Source organism: Cnephaeus nilssonii, assembly GCF_951640355.1.
Source record: "Cnephaeus nilssonii genome assembly, chromosome: 15".
Classification (NCBI taxonomy): domain Eukaryota; kingdom Metazoa; phylum Chordata; class Mammalia; order Chiroptera; family Vespertilionidae; genus Cnephaeus; species Cnephaeus nilssonii.
Window position 1 is genome coordinate 18,172,943 of NC_137086.1, and position 22,856 is coordinate 18,195,798.

Genomic DNA, 22,856 nt, shown 5'->3' on the forward strand with positions numbered 1-22,856 from the left:
ATTACAATGGAGGTTAGGTTTTACAAGGAATTCTGAGGAGACATAAACATTCAGACCACAGCACATACAAAAGAGCATCCCTACCCTGTGGCCACAGGCTTCCTCTTCATTGTTGCCAGAGACACATAAAACCCTTATCACCTTCTCTTTTTGTCACATCCAGAGAACTATGTTGCTTCTTTCTTTTTTTCTTTCTTCTGCCATTCTTCCCTGCAGCTGTTTTCAGTACCAAACTGAGGACTTCCTCGCCTGTCCTTGCCCATGTATACTGACCAGCTCAGCAATATACTTCATCATGCTTTTGCATAATTACTTGTTATGCATAGTTATTTAGAGTACCCTAACTCGTAGTTAGCACTATAATAGAGAGAACATTTTTGCTTTGGCTAACAAGTAAGTTTAATGCTCTATATGAATTCACAAATTCAATATGGAGAACATGCTCTAAGTGAGAGAATGCCAAGTTGAAGTTCACAGAAATTTAAGATGTTATTATAACTGTTGTTTAGCCTCCACCAATTCCATTTTGTTTAATTACTACTTGGATCTCCATAAAAGCATAACTCTGAATGCAGTACTTACCATCTGGGGGGAGCTGGCTGGCAAATTCAGCTGGTAAAGTCAAAAGTGCATAGTCTTTTAATGCTGCTAACCACAGGCGGCTGAGTGTGGGCAGTTCAGGTTGTACAAGTGTTATTAAACTATCTGGTGGTAGTTCATCTATGGTACCATAATCATCATCATCATCATCAGTATTTTTAATTGCTCTTTTTGGTTTCGACTCTGCTTCCTTTTTAATATTCATAGCAACCACATATACCTAGTAAGATTGTATCAGGAGGAGAAACAAAGCATAATTTTTAAGAACTTTTGAAGTTGTTATGATTACACAGTTAAATCATAAAAAAAATTGGATATAAATACTACAGAGTATACAACCTAATGATTTTCTGATAATCTCAAAAGAATAATTCTAGCTGCTTTGGATGCAATCTTTTTCATTGATCTGACTTCTGACTAGTATTCCACTCACAGCATGTTACTTAGTAGAATCCTCTGAATTTCTTCTGGCTTCTCTTGTTCTACTTTACAAAGCCCCTTTTTATGTGTGTGCTTTTTCTTTTTTTTACCATACGGCACAATTTCCTGTTTACTGCCTCCAATTTCACAGACTTATTAGATACAATCCAGCATTCAAAGAAAATGGCTGAGGGGAGAAGAGGTCAGAGAAGGGATTTTCCATAAATATCCTTCTAACCCCTTCTTACATATCCTTAAGTGATATTTAGCAATCCAGTCTTTACAACAGATAGCTAAGCCAAGAATATAATTTACTAGTCATATATATTATCTGTATCCTTTCTCTCCACTTTTTAAAACCAAAAAGATGTATACTTGCAACTTCCTAAAACTAACTTTAAAGATTCCCCTTTGTTGAAGTTTACTTTTGCTTGTTTTCTTTGTCTTTGTACATACATTTAGGCTTTGCGAACTGGCACATACAAAGCTGAATTACACATCAACGAAAAAAGAAAAAAAGGGGGGGAAGGAGGGGAGAGCAAGAGTAGAGAGTAAGAAAGAAAAATGTACCAGGTAAAAATCTTGAGAAAATTGATTTCTCCTACATGGTGTTATCTTTGTTGTACTCAATGAGGAAGTCTATGTATGTGTATATACACTGTAAGCTTCTTGATGGATGGCAGGGTCTTATCTCTATTCCTACAATGAACACATAGCTATGGTGCAGTCATTCAAAGTTCTAGACAATAATTACAGGAAACAATGAATCTTCATTGTTGAGAAAAAGCATTCTTTAACACTGCAATGATCAATAATAGTTACAGTCAGGCAGAAATACTAACCCTGAATATTTACAAACAGAAGCCAATTAACTTTTGATGTAAGGACTTTGGATCTCAAGTTATAAATGCATCACATTCATATTTTCTAGTGGTTTTAAGTTGCTTACTCCATATTTATTATTATGTAGACATTTTACGAAAACTTCTCATAAGCACTGCAGTATATTTAACCATTCACTCATCAAATCCTTACTAGGTACTTATTCTTGCCTCGAATTTGCTATTGTGGTAGGACCTGAGGCAACAAAGACAAATAGTAGTACATGGTTTTAGCCTTCCATGAAATCACAGACTAATATAATGACAGGGGAGTGAAAAAAAGTGCTGAAAGAAGGAATGTTTTTAAAACTTGTTTTTAATGATCTATCTTCCCCACTTTACTACACTCAGTGCCTAGGCACAGTGCCTGGCACCTAACAAACACTAGGTGATTTGTGTAATGAATAAATGAAATTCAGGTACAGAATTGAGTCTGCTTTTTTATTTTACTTATACTTCTAATTTTTGTATTTTTCTTGTGTAATATCTAATTAGAAAAATAAGCCCCCCAAAATGTGTTTCTAGTTACTTAATACCATCATCTCTGACCAGGTCACATGTTCACAGAGACAACCAGCTATTAAAAAACAAAACTGGGAAGGGGAGGAGAGAGAGCAATGGGGGAATAAAGGGGACATATGTAATACTTTCAACAATAAAGATTTATAAAAAAAACAACAAAAGAAAAACACACAAATATCCCCTGCAACCTGCAGCCTGGGTACCAATGAGTGGTGGCAAGTCTCCTGAAATTTAATCTAACAAAAAATTCTTGGCCTAAATTATTTTCTATTATTTGTATTTGTATATTTTCCCTGCTTCATGCCCCCATAGTAAGTACGGAGAGCCCTTCCTCAATATAGAAGTTTTTATAAACTCATTAAAAATACAATTTTCAAAGATTTATGAGAGTTCTTTTGAGATATAAATGTTTATGTATTTTAGCGAAAAAGAACCAATATATTTGATATAAAGGTCAGTTTTAAAAAATAAAAAATCAGCCTGGCCTGCGTGGCTCAGTGATTGAGTATCAACCTATGAACCAGGAAGTCACGGTTTGATTCCTGGTCAGGGCACATGTCCGGGTTGCTCGATCCGCAGTGTGGGCTGTGCAGGAGGCAACTGATCAATTATTCTCTCTCACTGATGTTTCTATCTCTCTCTCACCCTTCCTTTCTGAAATCAATAAAAATATATTAAAAAAAATAAAAATAGATTTTTTTCTTTTTACCTATAAGAAAACAGACACATTTTCTCATACATGAAGAAACAGTTCAAAACAACAGGCAGTTACCTCTGCCCAAGCTTTAAGAACAGCCAGTTTCTCCATGGTCGTGGCACTTTCTCGGTACAGCTGGCTGGAAGATCCTTTTCCAGCCTGAACTTTGTCCAGAGAAGAAACAAGCAGATTGTGTACTCGACGAAGATCATTGAGGTCACTGACAACTCCACTTCCAATCCATGTACTACACACCTAGCCAAAAAAATTTTTTTTAATTTTTGTGTAAAAATATTAACATCCTCTCTAATTAAATGGTAATATGCAAATTAACCATCACTCCGCTACATAAGCCATGCCCACCAGCCAAGCCACACCCACCAATCAGGGTGACTATGCAAATTAACCCCCATCCAAGATGGCTACAGCCACAGAGAGCAAGGTTACCCAGGTAACAGAGCAAGCCAAGCTTTCCCATAGCCGTTGCAGGCCTAAGCCTCCACTCAAGCTACAAAGTTTCAATTATAGAAGGTAAACAAATTCAAACAAATGGCGGCAGAATGGAGCTTGAGAGAGCAGGCCAGGGTTGCCGGCGGCAACAGGGGAAGCAAAGCTTTCCGCACACCCTGGCCGGGCTCACCCACTTAAGGCTACAAAGTTTCAATTGTAGAAGGTGAATTAACTGCCACAAAAATGGCTGCCGCCCCAGAGGGAGCAGCAGGCTTGGCTCCGCTCCAGGCTACAAAGTTTCAATTGTAGAAGGAAAATAAATTCCAGATACCAGGCCTCCGCTTGGGTTGCCAGCGGGCGTGGCCAGCCTGCAAACCACCACAGACCCCTCGCTCAGGCCGCCCCATGCCCCAAGGGAACCCCACCCTGATCCGGGATGCCCTTCAGGGCAAACCAGCTGGCCCCCACCCGTGCACCAGGCCTCTATCCTATCTAATAAAAGTAATATACAGATTGATCATCACTGCAACACACAATATAGCTGCCCCATGTGGTCAAAGATCCTGCCCCCATGTGGACACAAGATGGCCACTACAAGATGGCCAGCAGGAGAGGGCAGTTGGGAGGCACCCGGCCTGCAAGGGAGGGCAGTTGAGAGGGACCAGGCTTGCAAGGGAGGGAGGGCAGTTGGAGGTGATCAACCCTGCAGGAGAGGGCAGTTAGGGGTGACCAGGCTGGCAGAGGAGGGAAGTTGGGGGCAATCGGGCTGGCAGGGGAGCAGTTAAGCATCAACCAGGCTGGCAGCGGAGTGGTTAGGGGGTGATCAGGCTGGCAGGCAGAAGCGGTTAGGGGCAATCAGGAAGGCAGGCAGGCAAGCAGTTGGGAGCCAGCAGTCCTGGATTGTGAGAGGGATGTCCCAGATTGGAGAGGGTGCAGGCTGGGCTGAGGGACAACCCCCTGCTGTGCACGAATTTCGTGCACCAGGCTTCTAGTTTAATATATAAGTAAATATATTTTTTTCCTTGAGGGAAGAAACACAAAACAAAACCAATAAACAAAACAACAAAAAAAACCAAAGCTATGCTTTAATATTAGTTTTAATAACCAAACAGCAAGTATGGAATTTATTGTACAATGATGTTGAAAACAAAACAATATTTACTTGTCATGTTTCCATTGTCTAATTGGACAAAAATTTTACCATTTTTCATCTAAATCAGGTAAGTTGTGAACAATTCTTCAATTCAACAACATTTCTGTTTATTATAAGCAAAGGGTTATTCTGGGTGCTATGATAAAGATTTTTTTTTTTTTTATGTAAAGGGGAAAAAATCTAGTCCCTGTCCTCAAGAAAGAAAACAGATTGAAGAAATCCAGGAGAACATTTACGACTACAATACTACACTTGGAATTTATTGTACAATGAAGAGATTAATTCTGGTAGGAAAAATTGGAATGTTTAGATATCAGAAAGGTTTGTGTGGATAGATATAGGGGAGTTATTACATGGGGAAAGAACTAAGAGTAGGAAAGTTAACTGAGATCAGATTGTAGCACAATTTAAATTCCATTAGAACTGAATGCAGACTTGTTCTGTAGGTAATCATGAGTTTCCAGGGCTTCTGAGCAGGGGATATTATTAGAACTGTGCTCCAGTGGAAAGCCTGCTCCAGTATTGATGCATAGGAAGGAATGTGTATAGACAAAAAGCAATGTGTTCAGTTAAGTGACTATTACAATACTATGAAACAGAGATGACAGGGATCAAACTGGGAATGGAACAAAAAGGGAGAGGCATCAGGGAAAGACTTGGAAGTAGAAATCACAGGATTTGGAAACCCATGAAATATTTTTAGGGGATGGGCCACAAAGCCATGCAAAAAGGGTGAGGAATAAAAAATTGCAAATTTTGATTGCCAAAACTGTTAATGAATGGAAGGTGATACCACTGCTTAAGAGAGATAACACAAGAAAATAGAAAAGTTTGGTGGAGAAGAAAAGTTAGAGAGCATGATCTTGGTGGTGAACATTTTGACATGCTGAGTTCAAAGTACCAGTTAGAGACCCGGGAAATACATTCAGCAGGTGACTGGAAACTTGGGTCTGGATTTCAGGAGGAAGGACAAAGGTAACTATGTAGACCTGGGAATGCTCCACACAAAGGTTATAACTAAAGCAATGTTACTAGGTGAATTTGTTCAAGAATTGATGTACTTAAAAAAAGGCCTTGCCCTGGCCGGGTAGCTCAGTTGATTGGAGCGTCATCCCATATACCAAAAGGTTGCAGGTCTGATTCCCGGCCAGGGCACATACAAGGTTTCAGGTTCAATTCCTGGTCAGGGCACATATGGGGGAGGCAATTGATCTATGTATCTCTCTCACACTGACGTTTCTCTCTCTCTCTCTCTCTCTCTCTCTCTCTCTCTCTCTGTCTCTCTCTGTCTCTCTGTCTCTCTCTCTCTCAAAAATCAATCCTCAGGTGAGGATTTTAAAAAAAGCCTAAGGCCCTAACTCTGTGGTCAGCAAACTGTGGCTCGCGAGCCACATGCGTCTCTTTGGCCCCTTGAGTGTGGCTCTTCCACAAAATACCACGGCCTGGGCGAGTCTATTTTGAAGAAGTGGCATTAGAAGAAGTTTAAGTTTAAAAAAATTGGCTCTCAAAAGAAATTTCAATCGTTGTACTGTTGATATTTGGCTCTGTTGACTAATGAGTTTGCCGACCACTGCCCTAACTGGTTTGGCTCAGTGGAGAGAGCGTTGGCCTGTGGGCTGAAAGGTCCCAGGTTCAATTCTGGTCAAGGGCATGTACCTTGGTTGCGGGCACATCCCCAGTAAGAGGTGTGCAGGAGGCAGCTGATCGATGTTTCTCTCTCATCCATGTTTCTAACTCTCTATCCCTCTCCCTTCCTCTCTGTAAAAAATCAATAAAAAATATATTTTAAAAAAAGTCTAAGGGCAGACACAGGGAACATAGTTATACTTAAGGGACAAATGGAATAAGAATAAACAATGAAAGGAATTGAAAGGCCAGAAATGCAAAAGGAAAACCAGGTAAGTGTGGTGATAACTGGAGCCAAAGAGGAAGGGTGGTCTCGTAGTGCCAGCTTTATTCAACAATTACAAGTCCTCACTTTCTTATCTGAAATCCTTGGGCCAAGACATGTTTCACAGTTCACAACATTTTGGTAAAAGGTAACAAGGGACATGAACCTCATTAAGAAAGACAATAAGCAAGATGTGTGGCAGCACCTCATAATTAACATGGATACTTCTCGAGTGAAAGGTAGTGCGAGTCACACTGAAAGAGATTAACCAATACTCTAGCCTCACTCAGCTTCATGTCAGGGCCAAATGAGTACAGTAAGCTCAGGTTTTGCTACAAAATAAATTATGCAAAAGCTTTTGGCTTTCAGAGCATTTGGATATTGAATCATGGTTAATGGATTGTGTTCCTACATTTAAAACTTTTTAAAAGTTGAGAATAAATATTTATGTAACTATTATATTCTTATAATCTTATTCTCAAAGGATTCAAACTAAATTGAATAAAAATTAATAAGGATATTTTAATATTATCAATCATATACATAGTGATGGCAAAATAACATACCAGTCAAAACAATGTTGAAAATATGACATTTAAAGTGAAAAAGATTAACTATAAATATGAGAATAAAGAGTTGTTATTCCTAAGGAAACAAAATATATTGGAGAGATTTGATAAATATTTCTGCAAAATTTGGTAGAAATATTAACTAAAAGTTGGGGAAAATTGTAAAGATTGAGACTTGGCACTAAGTTTACTTTGCAAAAACCTAAGTACCTTTTCCACTTTAAAGAACATGAAATTAGAAATTGCCGATACTGCAATAGGGCTTGTTTTGCCCAGAAAGACAAAGCAGCACTGAATCAGCAATATCATAATCAGAGAAAAGATCTTGGACTTGCAGCAAAAGAATGGTGAATAAATGCACATTTATAAGTTTTACGCTGAAGTCAATATTTAAAGTATGTAAGATGTTTATGATTTCTACCCTGCTTGAAGTAATGTTTGATTAACCCACTGATTACTGTCCCCAATTGCGTTACATCTGAAGGTCTTCCTATAATATCGAAGAATTACCCTGATTTCCAGGGTTATTGTTACATTTATCTAGTTAACAAGCTGGGATGCCATGTTTCATGATCTGCCTGAAGCCAAGTCCCTATTTTCCCTTAAGGAAACACCACTCCAGGTATTTCAAAACCATGGTTTCTTCCAGAAACAGAAGGATAGGAGAAAAAGACACTAGAGAAAAAGAAACTACTTATTGGAAAAGCAGCAAGAGTCACATAAGAAATAAGATGCTTAAGGCAAATTCACTAACAGGAAATTTTCATACTACTCACTCACAAAATAAAATTCTAATAGCCTTTGCTTTTCTAATGACCAGGAGCTTTGTAGCAGGTTTTCTCTGATTAAATACTCTGCTCTGAAATAGCACTATGATACATTTATTTATACATGACTGTGATTTCTGTATTCCAAAGCAAACGACCTACTCTAACTCCAGAATTTGTACCATGATCCACAGACCTCTTTCTTAAACAAGGCTCCCTCTTCACTCTCTGGTCTGCTATTGGTGGGAGGAATTCATTTCTCTGAAGGCCACCAATAAGACAGCTGGCTTCAGAAAAATAAGTCTTAACAATGGAAGGAAGAGGCAAATCCATTCAGCCACTGAGAGAACAAAGTCAGAATTTCCAATCATCATTGCAAAGAGAACATTCTCTCCCTAGAGGCTACATGTAGCTTGATTGTGGATTTTAAACAATGACAGACCATAGTTTTGTACTCCTGAAAATTTGGAGAGAGTTGTTTCTATTTTATCCTTAAGTAGTTGAAGAATCTGATTTTTCTGAAAGATTAGAGCTTAATGCATGAATCCTTTTTTAGGATGAGGCATAATAAAAAAGAGGAACTTACTAAAGGTATATCTCTTCAGATACAATAATGTAAGAAAAATCCCCAGAGATTAATTTTTCAATGAAATATCCATACTGTGAAATTCTCTTTTGGATAATTTAATACCCAGAAATTTGTAGAATTTTCGCAGCCTATAGTCAAAGAAATCTTTTGTTACCTAATTATCATTATGTATTCTTTAATTATTCTAGATTTTGAGATCTTACATTTATTTTAGTCCCTCTTAAGACTGTCATATTTCTGCTCACTTCTGGGTTATATAAAAGCTATGTATCCCAAAGTCATGTCCTCAGCTATGATAAAAAAAAAGGGGGGGATGTGATTAACAGTTTCTATTTCATCATTGGATACAAAAGAAAAAAGAAAACTGTCACTGCTATATTACCAAGATAAAAATAAATGTTATTTAATTTTTCTATCTTCTTTTTTGGAAGTGAAATTCTAAGATATCTACGAATCTATAGACCAAAGCAATAGAAAACCCTATTTTTCTTCTTACCTGGCAAGCTTTTGCTATTATGTCTGATGGGGTATCTTGTGAAAAGGCTGGTCTTAGAGCAGCTCCCACCTAGAAAAATAAATAGAATTTATTTTTAAAGTTAAGTAGTAAACAGAAAGCCTCTTTAGTCTTTGGAGATGAAAACACATAAAACACAATTTTGTTCCTTCCTTTTTATTACATCTCTCCCTCTTTTTTTTAAATTCTCACCTGAGAATATGTTTTTATTGACTTGACAGAGAGAGGAAGGAAGAGAAAGAGAGAAACATTGGTGTGAGAGAGAAAAATCAATGGGTTGCCTCCCATATGTGCTCCGACTGGGGATTGAACTAGAAACCTAGGTATGTACCCTGCCCTAGAATCGAACACACATCCTTTTGATGCATGGGACAACACTCCAAACAACTGAGCCACCCAGCCAGGACTATTATATCTCTCTTATCTTTCTTTCCAGTTACCATAAACTCAACCATACCATTTTCTTTTGCTTTCCAGGAGGTTATCATTATTAAATCTATATGAATACTATACCAAATAGGCAATGAATTTTATTTTCCTTTGTTTTTGTTTAAGTATAAATAGGATTTTCTGACAAAGTCAGATGTTCCCAGAGATAAAAAAAAAAAAAATTGCTATCCTTTTTTTGCTTATATTTTCCTAAACATATTTCTAACAATATTTACCTCATAGGTGAATTTTATATAACTGATCAATTCCTTTAACTAATTACTAAACATTCATAGTCACTAAAAATAACTTAAGAGATTATTTCACCTCAAAAAGAGATGCTTTGCAGTCTGACCAATGTTGCTCAAAGGTTGAGCATTGACCTATGAACCAGGAGGTCATGGTTTGATTCCAGGTCAGGGCACATGCCCAGTTTGCAGGCTCATTCCCCAGTAGGGGGCTTGCAGGAGGCAGCCGATCAATGATTCTCTCTCATCATTGATGCTTCTATCTTTCTCTCCCTCTTCTTTCCTCTCTCTGAAATCAACATAAATATATTTTTTAAAAAAAAGAAAGAAGAAAGAAAGAAAGAAAAGAAAAGAGAAGAGAAGAGAAGAGAAGAGAAGAGAAGAGAAGAGAAGAGAAGAGAAGAGAAGAGAAGAAAAGAAAAGAAAAGAAAAGAAAGATGCTTTACCCTGGCCGGTGTGACTCAGTTAGGTGGGCGTCCTCCCATGCATTGGGAGGTCACCAGTTCCATTCCTGGGAAAGAGCACATACCCCCAGTTGCAGGCTCAATCCCCAGGTGGGGGGCATGCAGGAGGCATGTTGCACTCTTGCACTGATGTTTCTCTCTCCCTTCCTCTGTCTCTAAAAATCAATAAACTATTTTTTTTTTTTTAAGGAGAGATGCTTTAAAAAGGTTGTTCAAGAAATATTACTTTATATACTACTAGAGGGGGGTTGTCCCTCAGCCCAGCCTGTACCCTCTCCAATATGGGACCCCTCAAGGGATGTCCGACTGCCCGTTTAGGGGCAGTCGGACATCCCTCTCACAATCCAGGACTGCTGGCTCCCAACTGCTTGCCTGCCTGCCTTCCTGATTGCCCCTAACCGCTTCTGCCTGCCAGCCTGATCACCCCCTAACCACTCCGCTGCCAGCCTGTTTGCCCCCAACTTCCCTCCTCTGCTGGCCTGGTCACCCCTAACTGCCCTCTCCTGCAGGGTTGATCACCTCCAACTGCCCTCCCTTGCAGGCCGGGTGCCTCCCAACTGCCCTCTCCTGCTGGCCATCTTGTGGTGGCCATCTTGTGTCCACATGGGGGCAGGATCTTTGACCACATGGGGGCAGCTATATTGTGTGTTGCAGTGATGATCAGTCTGCATATTACTCTTTTATTAGATAGGATAGAGGCCTGGTACAGGGGTGGGGGCCAGCTGGTTTGCCCTGAAGGGTGTCCTGGATCAGGTGGGGGTTCCCTTGGGGTGTGGGGCGGCCTGAGCGAGGGGCCTGTGCTGGTTTGCAGGCGGGCCACGCCCCCTGGCAATGCAAGTGGAGGCCCTGGTATCTGGAATTTATTTTCCTTCTACAATTGAAACTTTGTAGCCTGGAGCGGAGCCAAGCCTGGGGCTCCGGCAGCCATTTCTGTGGCAGTTAATTCACCTTCTACAATTGAAACTTTGTAGCCTTAAGCGGGTGAGCCCTGCCATGGTGTGCGGAAAGCTTTGCTTCCCCTGTTGCCGCCGGCAACCCTGGCCTGCTCTCTCAAGCTCCGTTCTGCCACCATTTGTTTGAATTTGTTTACCTTCTATAATTGAAACTTTGTAGCTTGAGTGGAGGCTTAGGCCTGGCAAGGGCAGGCGGAAAGCTTGGCTTCCTCTGTTACCTAGGAAACCTTGCTCTCTGTGGCTGTAGCCATCTTGGTTTGGGTTAATTTGCATGCTTGCTCTGATTGGATGGTGGGTGTGGCTTGTGGGTGTGTCGGAGGTATGGTCAATTTGCATATTTGTCTATTATTAGGTAGGGTTGTAATATGAATAAGTGAAGGAATTTGAGCTTTAGTTTTAATAAGCCAACATCAATTACAGATTCTTACCTACATTAGATTTAATACATATGAACTGAATAAAGAAGTAGCCAACCCCTAGTTTGAGATTTCTTCCCTTTCACTAGAGATTCACTTGCTAAGGCATATCAACAGCACTTTGAAAATGAATAAAGAGCCCCTCTCTGTGACTAAAGACACATGGCAATTAACTGCAGTATTAGCATTGCAATAATCAACTAATTGCAGAACTGGTAACTGAGTCCTGTACTGAAGAAGAAGAATACTATAAAAGAGATTATTGGGTCAACTAATAAAAGTGGAATATGATAGATTATATAAAAGTAGTATAGCAATGTTAAATTTGCTGAAATTGATAACTGTCCTGTGATTATGTAAGATAATGTTCTTACCCATTGGAAATATAGACTGAAGTGTTCAAGGTAAAGGTACATGATTTAAATAATTTATTTTTAAATGATTTAGAAATAAGTGTGTGTGTGTGTGTAGAGAGAGAGAGGAGAGATAGACACTATCAACGTTAAAGCAAATGAGGCAAAATTAACAATTGGCAGTAATAAGTAAAAGATATAAGACAGTTTTTTTGTAGTATTCTTGCAATTTTTTTGTTTGAAATTATTTATAAACTAGAGGCCCAATGCACAAAATTCGTGCAAGAGTAGGCCTTCCTTCCCCCAGCTGCCGGCAGACACCTGGGACCTGGGCTTCCCTCACAGCCCCGGCTTCATCCGGAAGGTCATCTGGAAGGACATCTGGTCTAATTAGCATATTATGCTTTTATTATTATAGATAAAAAGTTTAAAAAACACACAAAAGGACTTTATTCTAATAGGCTGAGTATTTGGGAGTAAACAATTGTATACAGATTTTTGGTAGTCAGCTGGGGTCAAGTCTATAACTTCCTCACCTATACTTATGATGGGTAAACAATGGATTATACATATTCCCACTTTATTTTGTTTAGGTTTAAGCATAGCTTTTAGATAAGGTATGGTAGGTATAGGCAGAACCAAGATTTTGGTATAACCACATTAAAAAGAAAAAGTTTATTCTTTCCTTGCTAACATAAGTTTTTTGCTTTTACATAATCCACTATTATTAGGAATACATTTATTGTGCCTTATCTGAATAACTAAATAAAGAGATAAATCTCAGGAGAAATTCGTCCTTTTTAGAATGAAATAAAAAAATCTTTTGCAAGTATATAATTCTTTCAGTAATATTTTATCTGAGTTATTAAAAGTTAATTTATCCTTCAGCATACAGGGCACAATTGGTTTTCATTTTTAAAAATGCTTATAAAGTCTTGATATATAAAAATAATGGCAAGAAATCCACAATACTCTTTGAATGCTCTTTTTACCTTTTAAGTGGTATGTTAAATATGTAAACACAAGACAGGAAAGCCAAGCTGGAATTTCTATTCTAGTTTTATCACTAACATGCTATCATGACTTAAAAATAGTGACAAGTTTTATACTATTGTTTCTGCAACTGTGGGTTGATTCAAACTATGCAACAGATAATGGCAGTAGAGATATGCCTTCTACCTGGATAAATAGGGTGCAGTTCCAAATACATTTTTCCAGGGAATCTTCACTCCTTTAATGATCACTCAAAAGATCAATTTTAAATTTTTAAATAAATAGAATATCTCACATTAGCTTGATACTGCTCCAGAATCACATGACCTGGAAATTCTGGCTCCGGCACAGATGCAAACTTCTTGATAATGTCTTCAAGTGCTTGGAGCCCAGCCATCCGCAGTTGGTTACTGTGATCAGTTGCAGCCATGAATGCCATACGAATCAGGTCAGAAAGATGAAGTACTAAGAGGTCATCTAAAAATAAAAATAGAAGGCAAAAGGAAAACTTTCCCAAAAATAAGTGTAATAACATAAAAATATGAAATGAATTTCTTTTATAAAGCATTTATGATCTACATATTTCAGTGTATTTAAAAATAAACAGAGAAACACTTCAAGAAAGCTTCCATATTATAATAGCTCAACAACACTGGTAACCTAATTATCATTACTTTCCCGAAAGGAATCTGTAATTCTCTGAGAATAGGGATTGGCAAACGTTTTCTGTAAAGAACCAGAGAGTAAATATTTTGGCTTGGCCAACCATATAATTTCTATAGCAACTGCTCAGCTCTGCTATTGTAGTACGAAACTAACTACTCACCGTATGTATACAGATGGGTATGTGGTGCTACAACAAAACTCTATTTACAAAAACAGGCTGTGGGCTAGATTTGGACTGCAGCCAAATCTAGTAGTTTGCCAACCCTTTTCTGGAAAACTTTTATAAGAATGAGATGTAGACAAGAGATGTGTATTTTTCCTTTTAGCCTTGAAGTAAAGGCTGCCCCTAAATGTGCCCTTAAAAAATAAATAAATAAATAAAAAGCTTAAAATCAGGTCTCAAGAGAATTCAAAAATATCAAGTAACTTAACTACAACCCAAAATGAAGTCCAACACTATTTAAAAAAAATACAACAAAATCTAGTACTAATTACACAAAATTTGCAATGTGTAGCATCTAATAAAAAATTACCAGGGGTGCAAAGAAGCAGGAAAATATATCTCATAACAAGGAAAGGAAAGAAAAAAAGACATCAATGAATAGAAACAGGTCCAGAAATGAGAGAGATGACAAATTAGCAGATAAGAACCTTAACACCTCTATTATAAATATGTTGCCTATATTCAAGAAGGAAAAGAAAAGCATAAATATGATAAAGAGAGAAATAAAAGACAGAGAAAAGCACCAATGGGGCTTCTAGAGATAAAGAAAATATCTGAAATAAAAAATATGCTGGATAAGATTAATAGTGATTAGATGCTGAAGAAGAAAATGTCAATGAACTTAAAGGCAACAGAAATTACATAAAAAGTTTGTTGAGCTCAGGTACTTTATAAAGTTCTTCAGGAGGCTACAAGAGTTACACAGTCTTTTTGAAGCAGTGGCAAATCTGTGTGACTCAGCCTGATCCCCATTCAGCTACTATTTAGACAGGTTTTTGTTGTTATTGTTCTTGTGAAGGTTTTAAGATAAGCATCTTCTAGTTTTTTTCATGTGTCTACCCAAAATGCCAATTTTAGAATCTTAAATTTAAAAAAAAAAATCAATTGGTTTCAGGGAGGGAAGCAAAAAGAATTGAGGGGGGAAAAACATTTGGCTAGAAGATCCCAAATGCTTTCTCATCTAAAAAAGGCAAAAACACCATCAATAAAAACTAGTTATAATAAACTATTTCCAGAACTTGAGAGAAAACTTCCAAGGCAGAAGAAACTGAACTAAAATGGGCATATTAATATTATGCCAACCCAAAAGTAAATAAAAGGACCATTATTCCTCCTGCACGCTGTCACTTAATTTATAAGGTCCAGAACTATATCAATCTACCAACCAAAATTATGCAATTTTTCCTGGAATTAAAGTGCTGTTGTTTCTCTACATAATCTCTACCTCCAACCTTTGTCAAATCAGTACCTTTATCTTTTTTCCAAATCCAAGGAAATGAACTCCTAAAGGGGCATAGTGGGAATGGGGACTGGGCAGAAACTCCAAAATGGGAAGAGAATTAGCAGGTTGTTAGGGATTGGCAAACATTATTACATCTGGAGAAGTTTATTACATCTGGAGTAGTAATTCCCTACAACTAAAACACAGTAGATCAAAAGGGAGATAGGGATAATACAGGAAGAGCCTAGATAGGACTCCCATTGGGTCTATAGTTTTTCATACCGCTGCCATGACTGTTCAGAATGGCACAGTGGGTGCTGGAAAGGATCCTGTTTCAGTCAAGCAGAACAAAGCATGTTAGATACTGAAATCTAGGTTGCGGAGCCGTTATACCAGCTTACTATCAAGCTACCAATGTGAAGTGCCCAGGAAGCAAAGAAAACATGGGCAATTCGGCCACCCACACCCTCCACACTGTGAGCAATGATATATAAGCAAACAAGCCTATGAAAAAAATACTCAGGGAAAAGGAAGATTCTCAAGATTCTACACAAAACAGAAATTAGAAAAATTTTTGTCAAATTTTTAGAAAATCATTTGTCATTTCAATAGGATGTAAAAAATACCCATGGCTGTTATTTTCTGGAATAAGAAAGGAAAACCATAAAGAGTGAAAATAATTTGAAATAATAGCGGTGGAAAAAATACAGAAGAATTAAAAGAAAACTAAGAACACAAAAAAAGGCTTCAGATCCACTATGGAAGGAGAAAAGAGTAAAACATTATCAATGATATAAAGGAAACACTTGTGAGGATCTCTGAGAATGCAGGCAAAAACACAAGTTATAATAGTGAGACAAAACAATTAAGAAATACAAAGTAAGAAAGGCTAAGGATATTCACCATTCCTTAAATATAGCATGAACACTTATCCTTCCATGTCTTTACAAATTCTAACTTCCTATGCTTATAATAAACTAGAGGCCTGGTGCACGAAATTCGTGCACTCAGCGGGGGTCCCTCAGCCCGGGCTGCACCCTCTTACAGTCCGGAAGCCCTCGGGGGATGTCCGCCTGCCGGCTTACTGAGAGAAAACTGGCAGGCAGATATCCTTAGCGCTGCCACAAAGCCGGGAGAGGTTCTCACCACTGCCGCTGTGCTTGCCAGCCGTGAGCCCGGCTTCTGGCTGAGCAGCGCTCCCCCTGTGGGAGCACACTGACCACCAGGGGGGAAGCTCCCTGGTGGTCAGTGCATGTCATAGCGAGCCGTTTTTCCGCCGTTCAGTCAATTACATATTAGCCTTTTATTATATAGGATCAGTGTGGTAGGCAGAATAATGGTGTCCAAATACGTCCATGCCCTAATCCCTATAACATGAATATGTTACCTTCCATGGCAAAAGGGACTTTGCAGAAATTATTAAGGTTATGGACCCCCAAATGGGGAGACTATCCTAAACTTTCCATGTGGGCCCAACTTAATCACATGAGTGCTGAAAAGCAGAGCACCTTTACTAGCTGCAGTCAGAGAGAAAAAGATGTGATGACTGAAGAAGGATCACAGAGATTCAACCTTGCTGGGAATGAAGACAGAGAAAGGGGCCACAAGCCAAGGAATGCATATGGCCTATAGAAACGGGGGGGGGGGGGGGGGGGGGGAGCAGGGGAGAGGAGAAAAGGGATTCCCCTAGAACCTCCAGAAAAGAATGCAGCCCTGTCAACACCTTGATTTAAGCCAGGCGAGTTTCATGCTGAACTTTCTGACCTAAGAACTATAAGTCAGTCAATAAATTTGTGTTGTTTTAAGCTACTAAGTTTGTGGTCATTTTTTATATAGCAGCAATAGACAACAAATACAACCAGCCCCTTCTACCTGGAAAACCCTTTCTCTGCCTTTAAAACCTAGTTTCAAAATCACATCATCTGTGGATATTCCCTGGCTCTTCAGGATACAAATACCAGGTGTACCAGTTAATAATGCGGATTTTTTTCAATAGATGGAGTTACACATATGTTGATATATATGTGATTTGAATATGTATGCTATTTTGTTGTATTGACAGCAAGCTTCAAAATTTCATATGTCAAATTTTCTGAAGGTGTTAACATCATAGATATTTTTACGCTTAAAAATGTCGAATTTCATGCCAAAATAAAAAGAGCATTTGTGGGAAGTTATAATTCATTACTTTATTTTGAAGAAAAGTGCTGCTGAAAGTTATCGTATACTTCAGGAAGCTTTTGGTGAACATGCTCCATCTCAAGATACTTGTGAACGCTGGTTTAAACGCTTTAAAAGTGGTGATTTAGATGTGAAAGACAAAGAACGTCCAGGTCAATCAAAAAGATTTGAAGACCAACAATTATAAGCATTATTGGATGAAGATGCATGTCAAACTCAAAAACAACTTGCAGAAAGATTAAACGTTGCTCAGCAAACAATTTCTGATCGTTTACAAGCAATGGGAAAGATTTTAAAGGAAGGAAAATGGGTGCCACATCAACTGAACGAAAGAGAAATGAAAAACTGAAAAGTAATCAGTAAAATGTTGCTTCAACGGCAGGAAAGAGTCTTTTTTGCATAGAACTGTGACTGGCGATTAAAAGTGGATTTATTTGGAGAATCCCAAATGCACAAAATCGTGGGTTGATCCAGGTCAACCATCAACATCGACTGCAAGGCCAAATTGCAGAAAGAAGACAATGCTCTGCGTTTGGTGGGATTAGGAAGGTGTGGTGTACTATGAGCTTCTAAAACCAGGTGAAACCGTTAATACTGATCACTACCGACAACAAATAATCAATTTGAACCATGCTTTGATCGTGAAATGACCAGAATGTGCCAGAAGACACAAAGTAATTTTGCTTCATGATGACGCACCATCACACACTTCAAAACCAGTTAAAGACACATTAAAAGATCTTGCCTGGGAAGTATTAACCCACTTGTTCGTATTCACCAGACCTTGCTCCTTGACGTATTCACCAGACCTTGCTCCTTCAGATTACCACTTGTTCCAATCGATGGCACATGCACTTTCTGAGCAGCACTTCAAAACGTACGAAGAAGTGGAAAATTGGGTCTCTGAAAGGTTTGCCTCAAAACAAGAAAAGATCTATTGGGATGGTATCCACAAATTACCTGAAAGATGGGGAAATGTGTAGCTAGCGACAGACATTACTTTGAATAAAGCACTTTTGATGTTTCTCTTGAAATTATCGTGTTTTCTTTGATTACAAAATCCGCATTATTAACCGGTACACCTGGTACTACTCTTTTATGTTCGCAAAGCACTCTATCATACCACATTTGGGACATATAATTATGTGACAAGTCTGTCTCTCTGTCTTCTACACTAAAAGCTCTTCAAGGGTATGGACTATGTTCTCTTTTCTTCTGTGTATCCCCACTGTGTAGCAAAGAACAGGATTCAGTAAATATTTGATGAATGATGACATGAAAAAGACAGTGTTTATGACATTTCATGCTTTGCTTGGTACCCTATATTCAGATTCACATTTTATACATGGGGTATCATGTTTTCCTTTTTGTTTTTTAATCCATTTGTAAGCTCTGCTGATCCTTAAACACAATAAAGTAAATTGATAGGCATTATGTATAGACTTCAATATTGTTGATATGCAAATTTGTCTCCAGATATTTAAAAAATGACTGGGTGATGAAGAGACAACAGGATCAGGTATGGAGTCTGTTACTGCACAGCTCTCAGCTTGTCTGGGTCTCCAAATTTGTAAAATGAAGATATTGGACCTCATAATCTCTTTGTAAATTCTTCATTAATATCTGATCCAGGAGATATACGGTACAAAAAACTTACAAAACATTAAAAACCCATGAGGGGGTTCAGTAATAAAACAATTTTCACCTTTGCAAAAATAACTAATAGCATTTCTGAAATCTAAGAGTTTGAAATCCACCAAGACAGTCGTAAAGTCTGACATTCTCCATGCTGAGGAACGCAGAACTCAGGTTATGCACCTTAAAGATTTGTCATTTCTGTAAAATACAGTGCTAATCTGAGAATTTTAACATTGAAGTGTTAAAACTAGGGCAATGTACTAGGGAAACATAAGTTACTACCATCATTATCCTTAGGAAAAATGAGGTTGATAGATACATGAAAGAAAAAGAGAGAGAGAGAGAGAGAATGAGTGTGGGAGTACGAGAGGGAAAGAAAAGAGGAGAAAATAAAAAAGAAAGCTACAATCCTAAGCAGTAAAATACTGTAAACCTATAAAAATACTTTAGGAAAAGAAGTACTGATTTTAAATTTACTTGTAGGGTTTCGTAGTTTAGCAGAGCGTGCCATGGCAAGATCAAAGTGAGCCTGGTCTGCATTTTCACACAGATTGATGATTCGACACAGGCAATCAGCAGCAAATACCCGAGTGGCCCACCGAGGTGCCACAAAAGGCTTTGATTTATCTTCTTCGCCTAGTGTGGTAAACATGATATCATCATCCATCTCATCTTTCTTTTCAGATTCTTCATCTTTTCCACTACCTAATGGAGTTGCAGTGCTCATATCTGTAACAAAAATAAAAGTATATTATAACAACTTTAGATAGAGCAAAAATGATGCTTTACAAAAAACATTGTTAGAAGATTTCTATTTTTTTTTTTAAAAAAAAGACTAAGGTCTCAATCCTTTGAAAACAGTAGAATTGGCAAGCTTTCTTTTTTAAACAAATAAGCAAACATCAAGGAAAGGGTAATATAAAAATATCTCACATATTTCAATAGCTTAACATACTGTGCTATCCTCAGAATAACCTGGGATTTTTACATATGAAAATTTAGTTTGAACATAGTCATTTTTCAAGAAATAAAAAAGTTGACTAGTATGTAATATAATCTTCAACATTTTTATAGATATTTAGATTAAAATTATAAGTATTTTAAAATGTAAGCTCAAGGTAAAACCCTAATCTTTAAGACTGATATTCTGAGGTATTTTAAAATGTACATGTCAGAAGTAAAATAATTTTCATTATTTTGGTAACATATTTTATATATTAAATACATACCACTAGAAGCTGCCAGGACATCTTTACAAAGCATTAGCCAGTGGGAAAGTTTTTCTACAGCCAGTGATGAAAGCATATGTCCCAAAGTATCATGAATATCAGAACACAATTTTCTGTCTGTCTCCCGGTCTAGCATTCCAAAAAGAAGTCCCTCCAGACCCGTTTCTGTTATATTAACACCTTGGTGCCGGCAGTGAATATCACTCTGAGAACTTACTCCCGGTGCAAAAGAACTGACATCTGAAAAGCAAGTTTTACAGATGAACTTGTATAAGATTTTGCTGTATATTGTAGGTAATAATTATGATAAGAAGGCTTAAATGTAAATTCACAATAGCAACAAAACCAGCTATATATACAATTTATCTGTGGTCTCCAGTTTATATGTCTTCAGGATCAGAATTTAATCTGACAATTCAAGGTAAAACCCTAATCTTTAAGACTGATATTCTGAGCTATTTTAAACAAATCTCACAAAATGCTCAATAAAAATATTTTATTCTAACAAGGGTGGGAAAGAGAGATTTTCTAAACAGATTTAATTTAATGGACTGAAAAAGTGTTCACTATATTTGTTGGAAGAACAAGTTGAAACTTACTCAGTCTTATTGTCCAGATTAAAAAAAAAATCCATAAATCAGATCACAAATTATAAATGGATTACATCCTAAAAGTTCATTTAAATTTTTGGAAAATTCTTTTCAAGAAACATACAATAAAAAAATAGTACAGTTATGAAATAGTACTAAAGTTCTTGCTTTCTCTAAAAATACTTTTATTCTCATAAGCAGCAGAAATAATAAAACTGGTAGCTCTAAGAATGAATACACTATGTTAACAGAACTCTCATTATACTATGCTAAAATTGAAGTTATTCTGGTGTCTGATTAATCCCCAAGCAACTTCTAGGCATTAGAAAGTCTTATAAGCAAAAATTTTCTCTCACAACAGGGGAAATATCTCTGTCAATTAAGCTCTGAAAAAGTTCCCAGCCCTAACTGGTTTGGCTCGGCCTTCGGACTGAAAGGTCCCAGGTTCGATTCCGGTCAAGGGCATGTACCTTGATTGCGGGCACATCCCCAGTAGAGGGTATGCAGGAGGCAGCTGATCGATGTTTCTCACTCATCGATGTTTCTCTCTATCCCTCTCCCTTATTCTCTGTAAAAAAAAATCAATAAAATATATTTTAAAAAATAAGTTCCCAAATCACCTATCCCTAGATAGTGGAAGATGAGATATGAATTCAAGCTATACTAAAACTAAACCCTCCCAAAAAGCAGAGAGACCTGAAGAAGGCAAAGATGTACCTTTTACTATCAGAGCATCTACTGACATTTCATAGATTATTGGTTACTTTGGCTTTATCTCTCAAAGGAAAAGTTAGATCACAAAAAGTTAACTATTGTCAAAGACTGGAGCCTTTCAAAATAGATAATTTCTCTTTTCAGAAGTCTATTAGTGACACAAAGCAGTATCCCCAGAGTTAGTCACCAGTGAAGTCATTCTCAAAGGATGGCAGAAGTATTCAGATAGTAAACGGTATTTTTTTAAGCTACAAAATCTTTTAAAAGATAAAAATGTAAAATTACCAAGAAAACTACATTGGAATTTTTAAGGGGATAATGATTTTATTTTAAAAGAATAAGGAAATCAATCATATTTTAACAAAAAAATGTTACTTAATAAGTAATACTCATTTGAAATGTTCAAGTATTTAAAGGAAAAGAATACTGACGGGTAAAATAACTTACTGGCGCCGCTGCTCTCTTTGTCCCCTGCACTTTTGGCGAGGCTCATGGCATATTCACAGACTTCAGCTGCTTCTCTTTGCGCAAGCTGCCGGAGACAAGCCACTGCTGCTCGTCGAAGTAACAAATGGGAACTACATAAGTGAACCTAGAAACCATAATAATTGTAGACATTTTTTAAAAAAAGCTGTAATTGTACTTGCCTCATGAAGGTATATAAACACCTAACTTGTGAAGAGCCTCTCCATTTAACAACCTCAGCTGTTTAAATAATATAGTCAAATAATGGCCTTTTAGAAAAATAATAATACCAATAAAATATATAAAGAACACTTCAGTAGCTAAAGTAACTGTCCTAAGACCTGGGCACTAAATATCATACAATATACCTAATAAAATTCTAGAAGGATCTTTTGCATATCTTATTTTACACATGGTCCTACTAAACTTTGTCTTCTAAACTTTTTAAGTGCATAGAGATTAAATATAGTGAATGATAATTTAGGGGGCAGAGTGCACAGTAAAAACTGAAAGCAAAGGAGGGTATTAATTAAAATTCTAAAAAAAAATAAAAAAAATCAACCAAACAAACATCTGAAAAGAATTGCAAAATGTAGCCTTTTGCTATAGAATTTTTTTAACCTCAAAAGTTCCTGAAAGAATCAATATAGTATACTTAATACATAAAGTAAAAGTATGATTAAGAGCTCAGGCTCTGGTTGCCAGACTGGGTTTGAATCCTGGCTCTGTCACTTATTCCTGAGTGACCTTAGATAAGTTACTTAACCTCTCTGTGCCTTGTTTGCCCATATGTAAAGTGGGGATAGTAATTCTTCACAGTATGACAAAGAACATTACTGTTCATGTCTTTTGGCATACATGTGCATGCATTTCTGTCAGGTATTTACTTAACAGTAGACCTGCTGGGTAATAGTGCAGGCACATATTCAACTTTTATAGATTACTAGAGGCCCAGTGCACGACATTCGTGCACTCAGGGTGGGGTTGGGGGGTGGGGGGTGGGGATCCCTCAGCCCAGC

The 22,856-nt window shown here is 37.6% G+C and overlaps 1 protein-coding gene across 1 annotated transcript in view; it reads right to left on the minus strand.

Moving 5' to 3' along the window:
- The window catches only part of HEATR5B (HEAT repeat containing 5B), a 76,624-nt gene that overhangs the window by 13,065 nt on the left and 40,703 nt on the right, over positions 1-22,856 (minus strand). The window contains exons 22-28 of the mRNA XM_079791854.1: positions 21,820-21,964; positions 20,069-20,308; positions 19,317-19,568; positions 13,205-13,386; positions 9,036-9,104; positions 3,196-3,375; positions 583-820 (exon numbers count right to left, since the gene is read on the minus strand). Of these exons, the coding sequence (XP_079647980.1) occupies positions 583-820; positions 3,196-3,375; positions 9,036-9,104; positions 13,205-13,386; positions 19,317-19,568; positions 20,069-20,308; positions 21,820-21,964 (1,306 nt within the window). The remainder of the gene's footprint in view (positions 1-582; positions 821-3,195; positions 3,376-9,035; positions 9,105-13,204; positions 13,387-19,316; positions 19,569-20,068; positions 20,309-21,819; positions 21,965-22,856) is intronic.